Genomic DNA, 21,046 nt, shown 5'->3' on the forward strand with positions numbered 1-21,046 from the left:
GAATAAATCGAGTGGCAGAAAGTATAATTAACAAAGTCAGATCCAAAAATACATAAAATTGGATAAGGACTGAAAGAAACTATTGAATTCAGTTATTAGTGAATTTTATTTATTGATGACTTTTGAGAGCCCAGTTTCAGTAAAAAGGTGATGGGAAAAGAAAGACTGCAGAGAGTTAAGGATAAAAGGAACCAACAACTATACAGACTCCTGACTATTAGATTTTACTTGGGGTCCCTGGACTGATGAAAAAAGATTTTAGCTTGACCCATGTGCTTTTTTATAGCTTCCTTTATCTCTTTATTCCTCAGACTGTAGATAATGGGGTTAAAGAAGGGGGACAAAACTGCAAAAGCCAGAGCAATGGCTGTATCCCAGAATAAGGAGTAGGTGGCAGAGAAGCGTAGGTACATGAGTGCCACACTGCCAAAGAAGAGCAAAAAGACAGTGAGGTGGGAGACGCATGTGGAAAAGGCCTTGCGGCGGCCTTCAGCTGAACGAATACGTAGAATTACAGCCACGATACCAATGTAGGATGTGAAAATGAGCATCACAGCTGTAACAATCTCCACTGCGTGGACAACATCCACTACCTGAATCATGATGATGGTTTGTGTGTCTGTACAAGCCAGGCGTAGCACTGGGAGGAAGTCACAAAAGATGTGCTCAAGGTGATTCGAGCCACAAAATGGTAGTGTGGAGATCCAGGCAATCTCAGGGAGGGGTGTGATAAAGCCACAGACACAGCAACTTAAAGTCAGTTGGGCACATAGCTGGGGGGTCATGATAGTGGGATAATGAAGAGGGCTACAGATGGCCAGGTAACGGTCAAAGGCCATAGCTGTCAAGAGACAAACCTCACTGATGCCTGTGGCATGGAAGAAATACATCTGCAGGAGACAACCATTTAAGGAAATGCTTTTCTTCTCACTAAGCAGGCTAGAGAGCATCTTTGGTATGGTGGCTGTGGTATACCAAATCTCCAGGAAAGAAAGGGCATTGATAAAAAAGTACATGGGAGTGTGGAGGTGAGCATTCAGCTGGACCACTGAGATGATGACCAGGTTTCCAATAATAATGAAAGTATATATGAAGAGAAGTGGAACAAAACACATGACAGAGTCTCCCCAAGAATAAGGGAAAGCAGAGAAGATAAACTCCTGAGCAGCAGTTTGATTGAGGCTCTCCATCTCCAGGTGGGAAATAAGGATTTCAACTCTCAGTGCACTCAGGCCTTCTAGGAGATGTCTAATATCGGTCACAGAATAAATACACTTACCAAATGTCAGCCTCTGGATAGATCCCTGTATTGCAGATGTAGAGGAAGACAAAGGATGAAGGAAATAGTCCATATTCCATAGATGTTTACAACTGATGTAGTATGGAAAAAAACCAGTCAGAAAGCACAGTCAATATTTTAGACCAGTGATTCTCAAATTTTAGGATGCATCAGAATCATTTGGAGGGCTCGTTAAATCTCAGATTGCTGGTCCCCATCCTGAGAGTTTCTAATTCATTGGGTCTGGGATAGGGACAAAGAATTTGCATGTCCAGCAAATTTCCAGATGATGCTGATCCTGCTGGTTAGGAGACCACATTTTAAAATCATTACATTTAAACACGCATTGAACTAAACAAGGCATTGAAGGAGTAGCAAGGTCATGTTCTTTCCCATATTCAAGTCTTATTGATTCCCTAATGATCTGCCTACAACTGTTTCAAAATTCTTTCCTCAAGTTTCCAGTTCCTCATCTGATTCTTGGCATATGATTTAATTGAATATTTTGATGACAAAGACAAACCATCATTTGTGAATTCCACTCTCTTCCTCTCCTTTCTGCCTCTAAATCCTCTCTCTCTCTCTACATATATATATAGATATAGATACAGATATACATACATACATACATATAAACCATGATTCAGAGAATATTCAGAGGAGAAAAACTATCACAAGAAAGTAAATACCTACTGTTTAAGCCACTTAGTCTATGATACTTTGTTATGGCAACCTTAGCAAGCTAATACACCATCCTTACGCCCAGCCCTCAACTAGTTTTCCTTACTGACTTTCTCATTTTTGTTCATTTAGATACCAACTTTACTCATTTTTATATATATTGTCCCCTCATTTCTCAAACCTAATGAATCATCAAGGCCTGCTTCACTTATTTTTTCTTGCTAAATCACTATATCTTTTATTTCTGTTGTCTTCACCCTAATGTGATGCCTGGTCATAATGTTTAACACTATTCTAACAGATTTTCAAATGTCTCTGCTTCCAGTCTTTTTTCACATAACCTCATTCTCTCAGGGTTAATCTTGCCAGAGCACCAGATTGCCCATGTGACTTCCCTTCTATACTTAAGTTTTACATTCTTATCATTCTATTCCTTCAAATTTATTCCTTCTTTAAAAAGGAAACAATCTCAAATCCTCTAGGATAACTTTTTCCTAATCACTGAAATAGGAAATAATAAACTTTATTGTCTGTCATTGATTAAAAATCTTGCTTTATGCATGCCTTAGGAAAGGTCACTTTATTAATAGTTTCTAATTTATATTAACTATAGATGTATTTGTTCATTGATTATGTGGCTAAGCCCCATCAAACTCTTAACTATGTCATCTCCCTTTAATACAGTACTGAAATTACTTTTTTGCTATGTCTGTAGAAAACAAGCCATCTTATCTCCTGTTGCTACGGCAAATTGTTAATTACCAATCCAGTTTAGCAAAGCTGTTGTTATTCCAAACATATCACTTTCATTTTCTGATCTGTGAATATTCCTAAAGGGAATCTTTCCTACCTGAAAATCCTCATCTCCCTTCCAATCCGTGCCTCCTTTTTAAGCTAACCAAATCCTACATGCATCTTTTCTAGTTCTAACAAGCTAAGCCCACATATCTCTAATCATTCTATCTCTATTCCCTGTGATATATCTATATCTTTCTATCTAGCTATAGTTATATAGATAGATGTATTTTTCTTTTTAAGTTTTCTTGATTTTTCATATACATATCTGGTCTTTCCCATAAGTCTCAATATCCCCAATAGTAGTCACCACATTTGCTAACTATGACTCTCAGGACAGGCTTCTATGAACTGAACCAGGATACTATTTCAAGAAGATGCCTTCTGAGCAGACCCTTGCCTAATTCCCTTATCTCCTGAAGAGATATGGTCAAGCTAAAGAAAGGATAAGGAAGATCTGAACCAAAAAGAAAAACTATTAGACTTTACCCATCCCACACTCCTCTGTTTTTATACAAAACTCAGTGATAAGAAGTCTAGTCAAATGTCAATGATATTAATGCCCAACAGCTAACTGGAAATTTTATTTGATTCCTGAAATACTGATTCCAGAAACATTTCAGAAAACAGTCACAATGCTCATTTGTGATTTTAAAACAATCCCTTGAGCTTTGGCCCCATTTTTAGCTCACCCATTTCCTGAGAAATTCAGTGATTGAAACCTTTACACTTTGTACTAACTTTCCCTATAACAATATTTCCTAATTCCTCCTTGCTCAACCTTCCCAACAGTTGCTCACAATATTTACATGCACTCTAGGGCTATCTATTGTCATATGGGTATGTTGTTCTTTCTCTGTCTACCTCCCATTTCCCAAAATTAGCTAATTCACTGACTTTGCTGCTGTTGGGTTCCAGAGTTGGAATCAGCATGAGTGAAAAGTCTCTCTCTCCCTACCCCGATGTGGTCAACTATATAGAGCTACTAAGACAGTTGTCCTTTGTCCTTCCGCTATGCTTCTACCCTGAGTCCTCCATCTAAACTGCATTTCCTTCATGAGTCAGTGATATATAAATCTGACTGTCCCTGCAGAGCTCTCTCCCTGTACAACATGTGTGTATGTGTGCGTTTTTCCCTGAGCATATCTAGCATGGGAAGATAGATTCTTTTGGGAATTCTACACAGGTGAATTAAGATAAGTAGGAAAACAATCATTCTCATGATGGTTCAATTAGGAAAAATAGTACAGGCTGGTAATTAGGGAAGTGCAAAATCCAGGGAATTCCAATCCAGCACAAATGAGATAGCCTAGAAGCTCGAGGCATTGGAATAAATGTTTTTCTTCCTATTTACTTTTACTGTGGCACTTCTGGTTAGATTGCCTTTAAATGAATCAAAATGCTGAATATCCAAAACTCAGATTTGAAGGACATTGATACAGTAGAGGGGAGGAGATTCGTGGAACAATGTAAAGAGGGATCTGGGCTTATATCCTGCTTACTTATTTCTAGGCAATTCAGCTGAATTTAGGAAAACCAACTGGCCTTTTTAATGTTCCACCTACTAGTCCCATATTGAAATTTAGAGGCAGTGTTTTAGCTAATAACATTGATTTTTTGCCCCTGTTTTGTCTTTTTTTGAACATAGAGGTCAGAGGCCTTTTCAGGAAGAAAAATGACAGGGAGGGTAGTCTCCCAAAGGTTAAAGCAAATTAACAGCTTTGTATGGTACTCTATCAAGATTGTTTCCACTGTCTTTCATTTATTCACTAAAACTTCTGAGAGTAAAAAAGGTTAATGTAATGTGATTCCTTTCGTTCAGAAAATCACAGTCTAACATAGAAATGGGTACAAATGAACACATCACAAAATGGTAAGCTCCCTAACAGATACAGGAACAAAGTGCTTGCAGAGGGCAATTAATTCTCCCTCATGAATTTAGAAAAGGGTTTGCCAAATATAACTAAGTCTAAAAGAATATAACTTCTTAAGGTTCTTGGTCTGGAAATGGTGAACTGAAGATTCAGTCCCAGATCTGCTCGATTCCCAGAGAACACGCTCTCATATAGATAAGGCTTGGAAGAAGGAAAAGTGGGAGGCCTCCCTGGTGTGCCGGCAGGGAATATACTCTCTTTGTATTCTCTACAAAGTTGTCTCTGAAGTGACTCTCACTGTCTTATGAAGTCAGAATCTGACAGCTTACCTTTTATTTTAGACACCAAGTCTACTGTTTACTTTCCAAGATCTCTCTCTATTGTCTTTTAACAGTAATAAGAGGTTTCTAATGTTGAATTCACAAAGCCAAGATCCTAGAGTATTTTATGTATTCACTTTTAACTAATAACATATATTATTTTAAGAAGAACAATACACAAGTATGTCCTGGAGTAGAATTCTTCCTACATTCTTCTCTTCTTGTTAGTTTTCTTCGTGTGCATGGGTTGGGGGGCAGCAGGGAGAAGGGTAAATTAGAGGATTTCTATGAATTGTCAGACTTGAGAAGAAAAGGATGTCATTAGTCTAGTAGAGACAGCAATGCAATGTTAACCAAGAGAGTTTGGCAGCCCAGGGATGATATGGATAAGAGAAATGAAGATCAAAGATTAGTGGTTACTAACACCTTAGAAAAACATTCTATGTTTACTGAAAGGAAACTGCGTGAGTAGGTTGTTATGTATAGATGACCTTAAAAATAAAAGACAACATTTATTGAGCACTTACTATGAGCCAGGAATTGTATTAACTGTATGAATTGATTTAATCTTGAAAAGAACTATGGGTTATACTAATTTTACAGATGATAACACTGTGGCATTGAGAGGTTAAGTAGCCTGTTGAGAGTCACACAAGTAATAAACATTAGAACCAGATTTCAACTCTAGAAGCCTGGAATTAGAGCCACTACTATGCTTTTATGTCCTGGTTTCTGTTATTGGGAGAATCTTTTTTGGCAGAAAAATGGTTCCTGGACTGGTACTATTTCTTTAGCTCTGTGCTCTGTGTTACAGAGTATGTTTCAGGAAAATCTCCTCTCTATCCCATGGATGAAACTCATTAACTATTTTCTTTTGTTAGAAGAATGGTGATATCAGAGAAGTCTCTCACTTTTTCTGAAGTTTTAATTGCAAACTCAGCTTTCCAGGGCTCAAGACTGAAGCTGGTTGGTGTTAGATATAAAAATGATGAAGTTTTGGGTGGTTAGTAATTTGGAAGATATCTGTAGTGGTCTTATGAAAGTAGATAAATTCAGGGACTCTTGTGGGCCCTACTGTCCTTTAACTGCAATTTCTAACTTTGTTTGAGCTGTGTCTCTGGATGAAACTTGACATGAATTTATCCTATAGATTATAAAGATAATAACATGGATTATTATGATCTATCAGAAGGGCTATTTACTTCTGGGAGTGATAAACGTTAACACAGTTTTACATGTTTTCTATAATCTACTTTAATACTCTTTAATATATCAATAATAAGTATAAGCATAATATATATAATAAGTATAAGCATATGGCCATTTGATATAATAGAATTTCTCAAGGTCTATCCATAGTGCTGATTATTTGTTTATTTATTTATTTGTTTGTTTGTTTGTTTTATTCCTGAGTGTAAATGTACTTTGATAGATTTTGCTTATATTTTAAATCTTCATATAATTCTTCTATAGAGTCATATTTTTTCTGAATAATTTCAAATAACCTACATTAATTATTTGATGAGAAAAACATTTAAATTGAATTGCTGCATTTTTGAGTATCATTATGGACATAAGATTTTATAAGCTTATTTTTAATTGATAATATATATATTTTTCAAATTTTAATTTATCTTTTTATATTTCACTCCAGAATCTATTGAAAGCAGCCTTGCCTGAGGCCACAAGACTTTCTCTCTTTGACTGTCTCCTTCCCCATGATATAGAATAAGCTCTCCTTCAAAAAGTTCTGATTTCTTTTTGAAAAAAGCTATTAGAAACCCAAAACTGAATTTTAAGAAAATAAATTACATTTTTTTCCTTTGAATATATTTCACATGGGAATTGAGAGCTAGACATATATTTCACTAAAAATCATGTGTTCACATTGATAACATGCTAACATTGTTCTTCAAAAGATAATTATTGATTCTAACTCTGTAATTAAACTATACTTTATACTTGTATCAGTTAGTAATGCTCTTAGCTTATTTGATCCCAAACTGACAAATCATTTTCTTGGATTTTCCTTATGGTTGCAAAATGAATCTCTAAGTACCAGGTATAATTTATTCATTCAAGGCACAAACTTGTCTGACTAGGAGTCAATCAGCAGAAGCTCTCTCAGAAATTCTAGCAGATTTTTGCCAATATCTCAGTGGTGAGAACCCCTTAACAGCAGTGGATAAAGAATAATGAGTTTGGGTATGGGTTTTGGATTAGACAGCTGAGCCAACAATATCTGCTATATCCCTTCTCACCAATATTAAAATATGACTGCAAAAATTAAATTGGAATTTAAAGATTTGCATAATTTTAAGTATTGTATTTGTTTTATGAGACTCTATAAAACACAGTGGTTATTTACATAATAACACATTTAGTTGAAAACCCACAATTACATTTAATTCTATATCATCAATTCCAAACTCAGATAATGGTTACTTTTAAGTAGTACATAACATAAAGTTATGTCTAGGAAACTGACATAGTTGCAGCCATTTTAGATTTATTGAAAAAGTCCAATATTTTCATAAATTATAATATGCCATGTACACATTTTAATTTCTTTGCACTTTGAAACATTATAACAAGAATGAAATATGTAGTTATTTTTTAATGAAGATTTATAAAACAAAGGATTCAATAGAAAAATTGGAAACAGAATAATTAAGCAGTTAAAAACAACAAGGAAAAAGAGCTACTACTGGCTATTAAATGTATACAAGATTATTCTACTCTGGTAATTTTCAAATACATGTATATTTAAATTTGTCTTGTTTTGCCTAATTAGATTGGCAAAGATTACAAACAGTGATATATACACTATGTGGGATGATGTATTGAAATATAAACTCTCAACTTTGCTGGGCATGTACATTTTTATGATATTTGGAATGCTAATTTGATATTATCTATTCAATTTTTAAAATCTCGAATACTGTTGGATACTGTAGCTATATCTCTAGAAACTGATCTTACAACAATATTGCAGCATGCAAACGTATAAGGGTTTTCACTGTGGCCTTGTTTATAATTAGAAGTAACTGCAATAAAATTAAATTTGCACCAGTAGGGATTAAATTAATAACATAAGGTATGACCCTAATACAGAATATTATGAAGCAGTTATTTTATGTGGAAATAATACATACCCATGCTGTGACTTGGAGAGACATTAAAAAATGTATTGTTAACTCAAAATTTCCAAACACTGATCACATGTGATCTCTTTTTGTAAAAAAAAAAAAAAATACATATTTACATCTAAATTTACATTGAAATTTTTTATTTATTTTCCTTCTCCCTCTTGTTTTTCCCTCTGTATACTATTTTGTTTGAAAGATATTTTCTCTTTGTATGAATTCTCCTAAAACATGCATTTGTTTTTCGTGTACGTTTACTTTTAGTTTACTTAAATTCTATTGAATTGATTTCCTTCTATTGCTGACTTTTTTCACCCAGCATTAATTTTTAGCAATCATTTGTGTCTCTGTGTTCATTAAGTTCATAGCATCTAACACTTGTATGATCCTTTGAAATATTCACTCATCATATAAGTACCTATTTTCCCCAAAATAGGCCACAGATTGCTTCCAACGACCCAACACCCAAATGTCTTCATGCATGCCAATTTATAAACATATGCGAAAATATGTCTTTTGGAAATATTCCCAAGATTACTAAGACAGAGGATACACTTGAATTTAATTTTATACCAGGTTTTTCACTAGAATGGCTACTTCAGTTTAGATTCTCATCAACTGGGCATGTGTGTTTCTTTGTCTCTGTAGCCCCTCTAACACTGAGCCTTAGTAAAGAGGTTAAGCATTTCTTTATGTAATTATTAGCTGTTTGAGTTTCTCTCCTTTTAAATTGCTTGTCTATGTCATTTGCCAATTTTCTTCTGTTTTCTCAATTTTCTTGTTTCTCTGGAGGAGTCCTTCTCTTTAAGTATAATGACTTTTCTGACCCCAAATAAATGAAATAAATATGCAATAAGAAGTGATATTATGGTTTCAGACAAAGACATACTCACTAATTTACCTAACACGGCAGTTTCTACTTAGAGAATATAATATAGAATTCATATGAATTTTGTGCTATATTTGGACTAAGCCAAAATATTTTGCTAATGTACAAATGGCAAGCCACAAAGACAAAAAAGAAGAATCTTCTACAATTCTTCAATATGTTGTGCATATTTCTTGTCTCCACATGGTTTGAAGAGCTTTTGTACTTAGCATTTATTTCACATTAAAAGATTTTTAATGCCATAAACTTATTTTCAAGCACAGATCAAGTGCAAGATGACTATAAGCCACAAAAATGATGAAGAAAGTGGTGTATAAAGGAGAATGTAACTTCGCAAGAATGACTTCCTTACATCTTTTCCTCTCCCACTATCCAATTTCAGGTCTTCAGCACCTGGTCTATTTCTAAGTGACCTCAAATCCCTTTAATGTGTAAAAGTTCCTTAAAGTGCAAAACAGGCAGCATGGTTAAATAACTACACATTTGATGTGGGTAATCTTTCTGAAAATGATAGAATTACTTTTAAAAAATAATCAGGAGTACACTTCTAAAATACAACACAAAAGAATATCTTAAAATTCAATCATAAGCACTAGTTATCAAATTTTTGCAATCTTAGGATCATTCAGTGTCAGACAAAGCCCATACAGTAGAGTACAGAAATTTATTAAGTGTTTCACACAAGGATATTAGAACAATTATCACTTAGCTTCATCTTCATGACTCTATTAGCTGCAACAGATTGAGTTAGACTGGACTTCAGACTCTGGGCTCTGGGTTTTGGACTCCACGCACCAGTTTTCAAGCAGGTTATGTTCAGGTCAGCTCCACAAGTCTCTCATTTTCTGAACCAATGACTCTCAGAATTATGGTCTCACAGGGGTTCAATGCAGAAAAGGAAGCAGCTACCTGGAACAAACCCAACTACAAAGGCATATATTCAGTTTCGATAAAGTCCATCAATATCCCAACAGTAAAATAAAGAAAAGAGACAATTAAAGTTGTGGGTCAGGAAAGTATACACTGTCCGCCATGATTCCATTCATTGCAAGGTTGTGGATTTGTAATTCTGTTACCGGGATGTGCAGAACTAGGGCCAACAACTCAATTTACCCAAGTCCCTTATTATAATGGTACTGCAATTTCAACTTGCCAGTAACAGAACTGATATGCTCCAAAGAATAACTGGACTTTTTACCTAATCTATACATCAGTTGCCGTGCTATTGAAGTTGTATTGAAAGTGTTACATTAATGCATTATTTATATAACTATTTACAAAAGTAATCATTTTTACCAAGAGCGAGCTATAAACACATTTGCACACTTTCCTTTAAGTCCGCTCCTTGAAATTTACCTTGAAGCACAATTTTTTTAAAAACAGAAAGAACTTTATGCAATAAAATGATAACTGTCATATATGGAAACATGAATAAATTTTAGTATATATTTCTGAGTTTTAAAATATTGATTATCAAATCACATAAGTATCACATTAAAACTACCTTGCAAATTATGTATGCACTGATGTGAAAGGGAAAATAGACAATTTTTTAGTGGTGAATTAAATTGTTAATGTTTGATTGACTATAGATGTAAACATATGCTTTTATTATGTCTTAACACTCTTATACACTCATGTTACATGAGATAGTAAGTTCCCACGAGTAAGGATGTGATCTGCTCTATTGCTCTTTATAGAGCAATATGTAGTTAACATGGCACCAAATTTAGTCCATGTAGGCCCTATTCATGACGGCATCACATGCAGATCACACCAGTACATGTATCTTAAATTATCAGCAAGGCTGAATGGAAAGAAAAAGAAGATAGCAGGAAAAAATATATGGTCTGGGTGCCAGGAATTCTTGTTTCTTCTTCATGTCCAGTAACTTACTGAAAAGCTTTAGACAAATAACCTTAGCATCATGGAGAGTTAGCACATACTTTCACTATACTGCATGGGCTATATAAGGACACTAAGAGTATGGTAAAGACACTAGATATCAAAGAAAGACATTGAGTAGTAAAAGTAATACCTGTTAGTATTATTAATATTTGTACAATAATCACTTTTATGTAAAAGAGTAAATTAAAAATGAGCAAAATTAGAGACACAGAAAACATTCCATTACGCTAGAAAGTAAGGAGTGGAATTGTTATTTTCATCATCTCTTAAATCCTCAGAGGACTTTCTTTACTAGTTTATTCACCAATTCATGGGAAAGAAAGTTAGACTAATTGTATAATTCTTTTAAATTCTAGTCTCTTTGAAGTCAATATTTTGTGAAGAAGTTCCATTTGTATAGAGAACTGCAGACTAAATTGCCTGCTGGATACGTTAAACACCTTTTGAGGGCAAATGAGTTTCTTAATAGCATGTTTCATATCCTTATTTCTCAGGCTATATATGATGGGATTGAAAAGGGGAGCAAATACAGAGAATGTCAGAGCAATGGTTCTGTCCCAGAATGGTGTATAAGTAGCAGAGAATCTGAGATACATGAGGGCCACACTGCCAAAAAACAACAGGAAGACAGCAATATGAGAAGAGCAGGTGGAAAAGGCCTTTTTACGGCCCTCAACTGAAGGGATACCCAGGATAACAATGAAAATTCTGATATAAGAAAGAGAAATAATCAGACCTGTTATTAGAATGGCAAGAGCATGAATCACATCTTGTACCAGGATCACAGAGTCATCCATACAGGCTAAATTTAATAAAGGCATGAAATCACAGAAGATCTGATGGATTTGGTTGGGGCCACAAAAAGGTAGAGTAGATATCCACACAATCTCAGGTAGAAGGACGAGGAAACCAAAGATACAAGAGCCTGCAGACAGCTGAGCACATAGTTGAGGGGTTATTACCGTTGGGTAGTGGAGTGGGTTGCAGATGGCAACATACCTGTCAATAGCCATGACAGCCAGCAAGACTCCTTCAGCATTTCCAAGTGAATGGAAGAAGTACATCTGCAAGAGGCAGCGACTGAAAGAGATGGTCTTTTGCTTGCTAATCAGATTGGAGAGCATTTTAGGAATGGTGGCTGTGGTATACCACATCTCAAGAAATGAGAAGATACTGATGAAATTATACATAGGATTGTGAAGGCGGGCATCCAACCTTACAGCAAAGAAGATCATTAGGTTCCCGATCACAATAAAGGTGTAGATGAAAAGTAAAGGAAGAAAGTACAGGAAGCCACATTCCTGGAGCTGGGGAAATCCGGTGAAGATAAATTTGGTCACTGCTGATAGGTTTCCACTCTCCATATCCCCAGAAGAGCTACCTATGAATGAAGGAGAGGGTATACCCAGCTGACAGAGAAGGAAATCAATGTAATGAAAATGTAAATATTATTTTGGTTAGCTGATATTTTTGTTTTTTAACATTTTTCAGATTCAAAATAAGCACTAACTTGCCTATATCTCTAGTTGTTTTTTTTATTTGGGAGACAGTGTAGCATAATTATTAATAACATGGGTTCAATTCAAACATACTGAGGCTGAATTCTCATTCTGCCACTTATTAGTTGAGTGATAAGGGACAAGTTACATAATCTCTCTGAGCCTCAGTATCTTCTTTTGTAGTTGAAAAATATTAGTGCAATCAGAGTTGAGAGTATCAAATGAATTAATATATCAAAGTACCTAGTATTAATGTTCAATATCTTTTATTATAATTTCCTTCCTAGAAGTTTTTTGAAAGAATAATATTAACAACATCTCCTTTAGATCTTGCTCATTCTAAAACTAATTGCTGCATGACTTCTTTCTCTACTCCTATATGGAAGCCATCATGTCCTGTGTATCAATCACATGATAATTGCAAAACAATGGAAAAGTTTCAGTCTTTATATTATGACTAAAGTTTTGCATCAGAAACTACCGATTTCTACTCCTTGAAGATTTTCTCCCTTGGCTCTCATGAAATCACTCTCTCCAGGTTTGCCTTACTTCTGTACAGAAGCTTCTGCTCAGGTATTTTGTTGTATCATTGTTTTGTTATTTTATGTGTTATGGACTCATTCTTTACCCATCCATTCTATAAATGGCTGTGTACTCCAAGTTCCTCCTGTGGTCTCTACAATCACGTCCTTCCATATTGTTTGCTGATGAACACTACTTTCTGTAGTTTCCAGTTCTTTCAGATCTCTATCTCCAGCACAGATATGTTTCCTGAACTTTAGACCCACATATCCAATATTGCTCATCTGCCACTCTCTCATGCAATTTTCAGAGTTCACCGTGATTTTTCCTAGATCGTTGCTTTTGTGAATGCTAACTCTTTTTCTGAAGGCCTTCTTACTCACTCCTCTTCATTTGAATAACTCCTTGGCTTTCTTCAAGTTTCAGCTCAGCCACTGCTTCCTATCAGAAGCCTTAGGACTGCTGAAGTGGTCTTATCTCCTTCTCTGTATTCACACACACGCACATACACATATAAACAAATACACACAAATTTGGATTTATTCTCATCTATGTGTCCTCTAGAGGGCCTCTGCCATAAACTTTACTATGTTTTATGGTAACTTTTGTTATTTGTGTAACTTCATTAGATTGTGAGCCTCTATTGGGGCAAGACCAACCTTTTGTCTTTCACAAACCCTAGCATATATTAAGCCCTTTAAAGTAGCTTCCTTTTTAATGAATAGGTTTAAAACAGACTTGCAAAATAGCTAAAGCCAGAAAAATCCAGAATTCAGACAGATAGGAAGGAATAGTATAAGCAGTCATGTCTTAGACCGTCATAAGGTCTAAATAACTGGATGTTATTTCTGATTGTAAATATACAGAGCCTGGAGCTCCAAAGATGGAACTTTCTCGTACGTTCTAGTCCAATGACATAATTCAAGCATCTCCAAATCTTCACATATTAAATGTTTAGTGTGTGTCTCATCCTAAGCATAGGAAATGAATACTTTATCCCCAGATCTCAGTGACCATAAACTCACCTCTGCCAAATACTGTAGGGTTCTTCCCTTTCCCTGAGTTTCTGCACTCCTAAATGTACTCTCAACCTCTCTGGAATGGTTGTTATAGCCAGCTTAAGGAAAACACTAAAGGGGAAATGAGCTCCACTAAGGCTTTATTCTGTGGTAATAAGTAGAAACCATCTTTTCTCTCATGAGGTCAATTATTAGAGCACCTCTGCAGGTTCTTCTTGTTAGATCTCCAGGTCAACAGGGAATCAGTGCTCCAAGGAAGACTTACAGATTCTGGTGACGATTGTTATCCTCTTTCTTGTCAACATTATGATTTAACCAGCCAGTCTCCATCTTGATATGGAATTAGGGGGGTGCTATACAAAGAACAGCTTTGATAGGACACTGTTCTTACCAAAACACAAGAAATAGGACAGTATTGAAAGTCATAACTGGCATGTTAAATATTGCAGATGAGTTAATCAATAAAAAATAGAACAACTTCTGTGAAAATATGCCATCTGGAAAAATCTTCCAGTACTAAAGAAGAGGATGGAAGAATGCCGAGTTTATTGATATGTGCTTCATTTTTTTCTTTTGAGGAAGATTAGCCATGAGCTAACTGCTGCCAACCCTGCTCTTTTTGCTGAGGAAGACTGGCCCTGAGCTAACATTCATGCCCATTTTCATCTACTTTATACATGGGACGCCAACCACAGCATGGCTTGTCAATGAGTGCCATGTCCGCACCGGGGATCTGAACCGGCGAACCCCCAGCTCCTGAAGCAGAACGTGTGAACTTAACTGCTGTGCCACCAGGCCAGCCCAATATGTGCTTCTTGTGTATCACTTTCTTCCACTCATTCTTTCTTAACTTTCTATAATTTTCTTCTCACTTCCTGGTCATGAAGAAATAATAGCTCCAGAAACTTTATGACCATATCAATTTGTGCCAAAAATGGAATTCTCCTGTGTGTAGGAAGACATCATAAAACAGTGTTGTTCCAATGTAATAATAGATATTTTGCCATTCAAAAGCAAATTCAGTGAAGTTTCTTTGTGGTAGGATGAGTAACTATGGAAACTAAATTAAAAGTTTATGTGACAGAGTAAATGTCTGAAAATAGCCATAAAAATGTGGGAAATGAAGACTACTGAGAGAAATTTTTAACTACTAGATGTGGAAACTAACCATAAAGCTGCAATTATCCAATCAATACAGTGTAAGGACATGCATAGGTCAATAAATTAGAAAACCAGATAACCAGTCCAGAGACAAATAGGGGGAAAAAATGAAAGACTTCTTGTAGGAAAAAGGTGGTTTTTTTATCACTGGGGAAGAAGACATTTAATATGAGATCTGGGCATAAGTATATCCATCAAAAACAAAATAATATGAAATCCTTACTTTGTACCATATCCAAAAATTTCTTAAAAAATATTAAGGAACAAAGAGAAGAAACAAAAAGTTTAAGGAGATATATATATATATATGTATATATGAAGAAATTCTAAAACAAGACAAAGACATAAAACTGTAAAGAAAAGATAGCTAGCTAACTAAAATTTAGAAGATGATATCCCTCTCCAATGGAAATATAATTGTGTATTTTTAAAAAAAAAAATTTAATTATACATAATTCATGTACAAAAAATGTGCACAAATTATAAATACATATCTCACTGAATTTTTACTCTGTGAACATACCTGTTTAATCACTACACAAATCAAATATTCTATTTTATCACTTAGATAGTTTGCTAACTGTTTTTCGAACCTTCGCTATCATTGTGGATTTCTCTATTGCTCAGTATAATTCAATAAATTTTTGTCATAAATATTAAGCCTATGTTGTTTGAAACATACAAATTTAGAATCGTAAGTCTTCTTGGTGAATTGACACTTGTATCATTAATAAACATTGCTTGCTTTAAGTATATTTTGTTCTGACATTAGTATAGTTATATCACTTTATTTAATATTGGCATGGCATAACTTTTTCATCTTCTAATTCCAACTTCTCTGTATCTGTATATTTAAAGAACATATCTTATAAGCAGCACATAGGTTGTTTTTAATCAAGGCTAACAATCTATTTTTTAATTAGAATAGTTCAATTACTTTAAATATATATCTGTACATGTGTATTACATTTAAATTAAATATTTACTTTAAAGTATATATGTAATAATCAAAAATACACATAATGTATATAAATGTTATATATAACACACACATATGTACTTATCTACTGTGTGTACTTTTTGTGTCTTCTATTTTCTTAAACATAATAATCCCAAGCTAAAGTGCATGTCTGATAACTCCAATATCTGGATCTCCTGTAAGTCTGTCTCTCCTGTTCATTTTTAGTTTTTTGATCTTGTCTCTCAGTTTTTCAGGTAATTTTTAAATCAAATGCCAGAAATTGTTTATGAAAATTATAGAAATAACTGAGGCTGTGGACTATGTTATTTTCCTCAAAGAGGATTGACTTTTGCTTCTAGCAAGCAGTCATGCACATTAACTTCACCACCGTGGATTTAGCTGATTGAGAGACAGGCTTCAATATTTTTAAAGGCTAGTCCCCTTCTGCATAGTCTTTCAGCAAGAAAGGAGCCCTTCTGCAGTCCCTACTGATAGCCTGGTAACTTGTAAAGTCTTTTTCCTTTTTTATGGTTACTACTCCCATTTTTGCTCCTGCCTCAAGCACTTTGTGCCTTGCTGCACTCTGTTTAGACTCTCAGCCTCCTAATCCTCAACTTTAGTGGAGCTTCTCCACCGATCAACTTGGCCTTGATCTAATTGTTCACTTAATGTCTGGAAAACATCTGAATAAAAATTTACTTGCTGAATATCAAATTCTACCGTGTGTTTCTCTTCTTGCAGGGATCTTGGCCCTTAATTGCCTCAGTGTTGATAGCTGTCCAATACCTCCGAATAGTTTTTTGTTTGTTTTATCCAGCTTCCTTGGTATTTTTAGTGAAAAGTTAAGTCTAATACAAGCTATTTCATTTTAATTAGAAACAGAAATGGTTTTTTTGTCTGGCTTTGTTTTACGGTATTTTTTCTATTAGAATCATTGTAGAAGTTTTAGAGTCTCCTCAGTTTACGATACTCTCACTTTCTGGAATTTCAATTTCGTTAATATTGCATTTCTAGGATTTATCCATGTCATCAATCTTGCAGGACACTTTATCTTTTTCTCCTTTGAATTTTATGATATTTTCTCAATTCAAAATTTTAAATCCCTAGCTTGGCTTTCTAGAGTGTTCAGTTTTGTCTTTATTTCTTCCATTGCATTTTTATAGTTTGTAATTATTTTTTATTGATCACTAACCTTACTGTCACAAACTGATACACTTCAACTATTAAAAGTCCTCTATAACTTCATTATATATTTAAATTTAGAATATTTAAAATTATTTTTTGTGATCCTTTCTTAAGTTAAATATTTGCTATTATTAACAGTCTATGCTCATTTTTAAGCTGCATTAACCTCCTTCCAATTGTTGCATTACATACCTGAAAATGCATGCTCCAATACAGTGTTGTCTTTTACACACATGCACACACACACACAAATCCCCAAGTGGCACACACTAAATATACACATAAATACATACACGGTGTTGGGAGTGGGGTAGGGGACTTGTGTAAATTCAAAACAAACAAACAAAATATATAGACATTAAAAATTAATTGGACACATTTCCGAAATCATTTTTTTCCCAGTTAGTCATGAAACAGAGTTACACATCTTACTCCCCTGTGGTAAAGTTCATATGAGTTTTAGATTGTATAGAATGTATCATGTCTTAAGAATTTTCAAACTGAAGTTTTCTCATTAGAAATGTAGTATATTTTGGAGGGTCGTACACTAAGAGAGGGCATGGAAGATCCATGACCCAAACCATCTCCATATATTGCTCGATGCATCTTTTCCACTGGGTTATTTTTACGTTGTATTTTTTGTAATAAACCTGTAGATTAAGAAATGCAAAAGTGTCCCAAGGCTCATGACCAGTGAACAAAGATTTGAAAGGGGCAGCCAAGTGCCTATGTCTCCTGATCAAGAAAATAGTCCATCCAAAGTACCAGTAACATATGGTGAACTCATTGCCTTATAATATTACGAATCTCTCCCAAATGATGATGGAGGAAGGAGAAAAAATAGATTTATTTTGTTTTAAAGATCTAAAGCAAATGGGGCTAAGCCCAGCACTATTGTCCTTAGGCTGCAAAGGCAATAAGCAACAAAACCTAGCCTAGCATAGCATACACATTATCTAGGGCTCAGACAGTGGTGATCGAATATATTTTTGACAACACCAGAGATATTTCCTCCATCTAATTACTGAATTTGGTAAATTAGAATACTTTGTCAAACCAAATTCATATTAACTACCATTTTGCCAGACATGTTTATTTTTAACCTTTGAAAATAATCAGGAAACATTTTTTTTCCTTAAAGTTTCTCTTGAGCATAGTACAGTAACAGAAATTTAATTCTAAGAAACATTTTATATCCTCCTTTGAATATGCAATTTAATGTAGATTATCTATGTTTCTCCCGTGATAACTAAACTGTTTTTAGTATCAGCAGCATTTGGCAAGCTTATTTTTCAGATATAATCTGCAGTTCATCTGTTCACTGTTTCTAGAAATAAAATCATTTCTATGAGAAAAAGCATAAATTAACAAGGAAGGAGAGTAACTTAATTTGCTTTTAGAAAAAGAAATGCTTAATTAATTTGTCTGTATTTGTCCTAATCCAAGGGTTAGGAAATCTAGAGATATAACGTGTTGAATGACAACAGTGCCACCTTTTTGTGACCTCGCAGACTAGCCTTAACTGTGGGCTTGAGTCCTAAAGACAGTTGCCACAGTACAACTCAGCTTCATGTTTGGTTGGGCAGATGGGCACCAATGACAGCAGTGCAGGAGGACGTGTTTGCATGGTCTGTTTATTCTCTAATTCTAATAAGTTTGTTGCTTTCAGAAGCAAGAAAAAGTTTCTTCTCCTCGCCCATGCCCATTTTTTAATGCACCACCAGAAAAGGATAAACAATTGCACTATATCAAGCCCTTTGTGACATTTGTAGAAATCAACACACTTTTAGATTAGACAGAATCATTTTTAAATCTTAGAGTGTGTGTGTATGTGCGTGTTTGTGTGAGGGAGATTGGCCCTGAGCTAACATCTGTTGCCAATCTTCTGTTTTATGTGGGATGCTGCCACAGCGTGGTTTGACGAGCAGTGCTAAGTCCACGCCCAGGATCTGAATCTGCAAACTCCAGGCTGCTGAAACGGAGCATGCAAACTTAACCACTACACCATCAGGCCAGCCCCCTCATTTTTAAATCTTTTGATTTGTTTTCCTTTAGTTTGGAAAGTTCTGTATCACTTAACTGACAATAGCAAGCTTTTGTACTTGGCAGCATCTCTTTAATGTGTTATATGTGCTCCATGGTCTCTCTGTGAATTCTCCTGCACCTGTGGTCCATTTTCCTTTCCAACACATGCTGCTGGAAACTTAGGATCTAACATATCAGTTCTGATTTCTGGTTGCCCATGGAACAAGAATACAGATTTCCTGGGGAGTCCACCATGAAGCCGTGAATTGCAATCCTTTGTCAAGTAGAGATTTCATTGGTGTAATTTTTTGTTTGCTTATTGTTTTTTGTTTGTTTTTTCATTTGTGATTAATCTAATTCATGTTCAAAATTGTTGGATACAGTGTCAAATGCCATATTGGCTGGAAATGTGTAATCGTATCAAACAGCCTCCTCTCCATTCCCAGGTGCATTTATCAGCAAGGCTTTAATTTTAATGGTTTCCTTGTTAGGACTCAGAATTCTAATTCTTATGGCCAATGTGGATGCAGCCAAAGTTTACTGCAGGCAGCCACGAATGTGCCTTTTTTCTCTTGGTTGTGGAATCTTAAATGCAGACTTTTGAAGCTAAGATGTCCCAACTTTACTTAAGAACATCATCCACCAAAGGATGACTAAGAGAAAAATATCTAAGCCAGCCACTTGATGAGTAGAAACATTCCAGACATCCATTAATTAACCCCTGCCCCAATCTATATCTATCAAAATCCAAGTTGTTCTGTTTGGAATTTCCAACACTTTTACCAAAAATGTTACTCCAAAATATTTCTCAAATAGACCCTTCTCTTGCCTATATTGAATTCCCTTTAATATATACGTATACACTATGACTTTAAGAAATCATTTAAATTTTCTCCGTTGAAATCGCCTTTTCTTGTTTCTCAGGACTTACCCAAGTTTTTATTTGTTTTGGGGGGATTAATGTGAAGCTCTTGTTTTGTGTTTTGTGTATCTTTATAGGTTCGAGGCCTCTAAAGAAATTAATATGGATTTGGCTTTGGTCATTTTATTGGACTTATTGAGGGAGAAAATTTAAATGTGGGATAAAATTATTATCTTCATACCAAAATTTGTACTTGTGTTTTATAAAGGTAATTATAATGGTTGTGCATAAATGATGATAAAAACTTAAATTAAGGCAATAGTTTTGGCTATGGCAAAGAAAGCTTTTAGAGTTATTTAGTTAAAAAGTAAAATGAATCATGTGTTTTTTGAAACTACCATTCAACAGATGCAAAGGCTTTTGACTAAAAATGTTAAAGAAATTGAAGATACTTAGCCTTGGAAACGCGTGCAATGACTAAAATTCATATCTCTGTGTATCTATGTGTAACAAAGTGTATTACTGTAAATAGTGTTCTACATTGTAGTTTTCCTATGAACATGTCTGGCAATATTAAAAATTTAGACCTACTAAATATATGCGCTTACTATTCTAATGGAGTTAATTGCATAACTAAAAATAAAAGCATAATTTACTTTAAGTATTATTTTTGCTTTTTCTTATATATCTGCATCTGGACAAACCTACCCAGGTAATCTATGATCCGTAATTAAATAGAAAACTTGCCCAAGATCTATTACCTGAACAGAGACATAATATCTTGAAGCACATGGCCAACTTCTGAAGTGCAATTCTAACTCTCCACAGCGGCAAGCAATTTTTTCTTTAATTACAATTTTTTTAGAAGAAAGAAAGCAAAATTTTCAACCCCATAATAAAGTTCTTGATTATATACACTT

At 34.8% G+C, this 21,046-nt stretch overlaps 2 protein-coding genes across 2 annotated transcripts; both read right to left on the reverse strand.

Annotated features, from left to right (window-relative positions):
• Positions 1-224: 224 nt before the first annotated feature.
• Positions 225-1,190, reverse strand: LOC106835817 (olfactory receptor 6K2). The gene has a single exon (XM_014848419.1). It carries the CDS (start codon positions 1,188-1,190, stop codon positions 225-227), a length of 966 nt encoding a protein of 321 aa, XP_014703905.1.
• A 10,025-nt stretch (positions 1,191-11,215) lies between these two features.
• On the reverse strand, positions 11,216-12,289 carry LOC106835796 (olfactory receptor 6K3-like). Its single transcript, XM_014848405.2, has one exon. The coding sequence runs from the start codon at positions 12,254-12,256 to the stop codon at positions 11,216-11,218; it is 1,041 nt and encodes a 346-aa protein (XP_014703891.2). The 5' UTR covers positions 12,257-12,289.
• Positions 12,290-21,046: the final 8,757 nt, after the last annotated feature.

This window comes from Equus asinus, chromosome 25, assembly GCF_041296235.1.
Source record: "Equus asinus isolate D_3611 breed Donkey chromosome 25, EquAss-T2T_v2, whole genome shotgun sequence".
Taxonomy (NCBI): domain Eukaryota; kingdom Metazoa; phylum Chordata; class Mammalia; order Perissodactyla; family Equidae; genus Equus; species Equus asinus.

Coding starts and splice junctions, on each gene's coding strand:
- LOC106835817 (XM_014848419.1), bottom strand. CDS start 1,190: ATGGAGAGCCTCAATCAAACTGCTGCTCAGGAGTTTATCTTCTCTGCT.
- LOC106835796 (XM_014848405.2), bottom strand. CDS start 12,256: ATGGAGAGTGGAAACCTATCAGCAGTGACCAAATTTATCTTCACCGGA.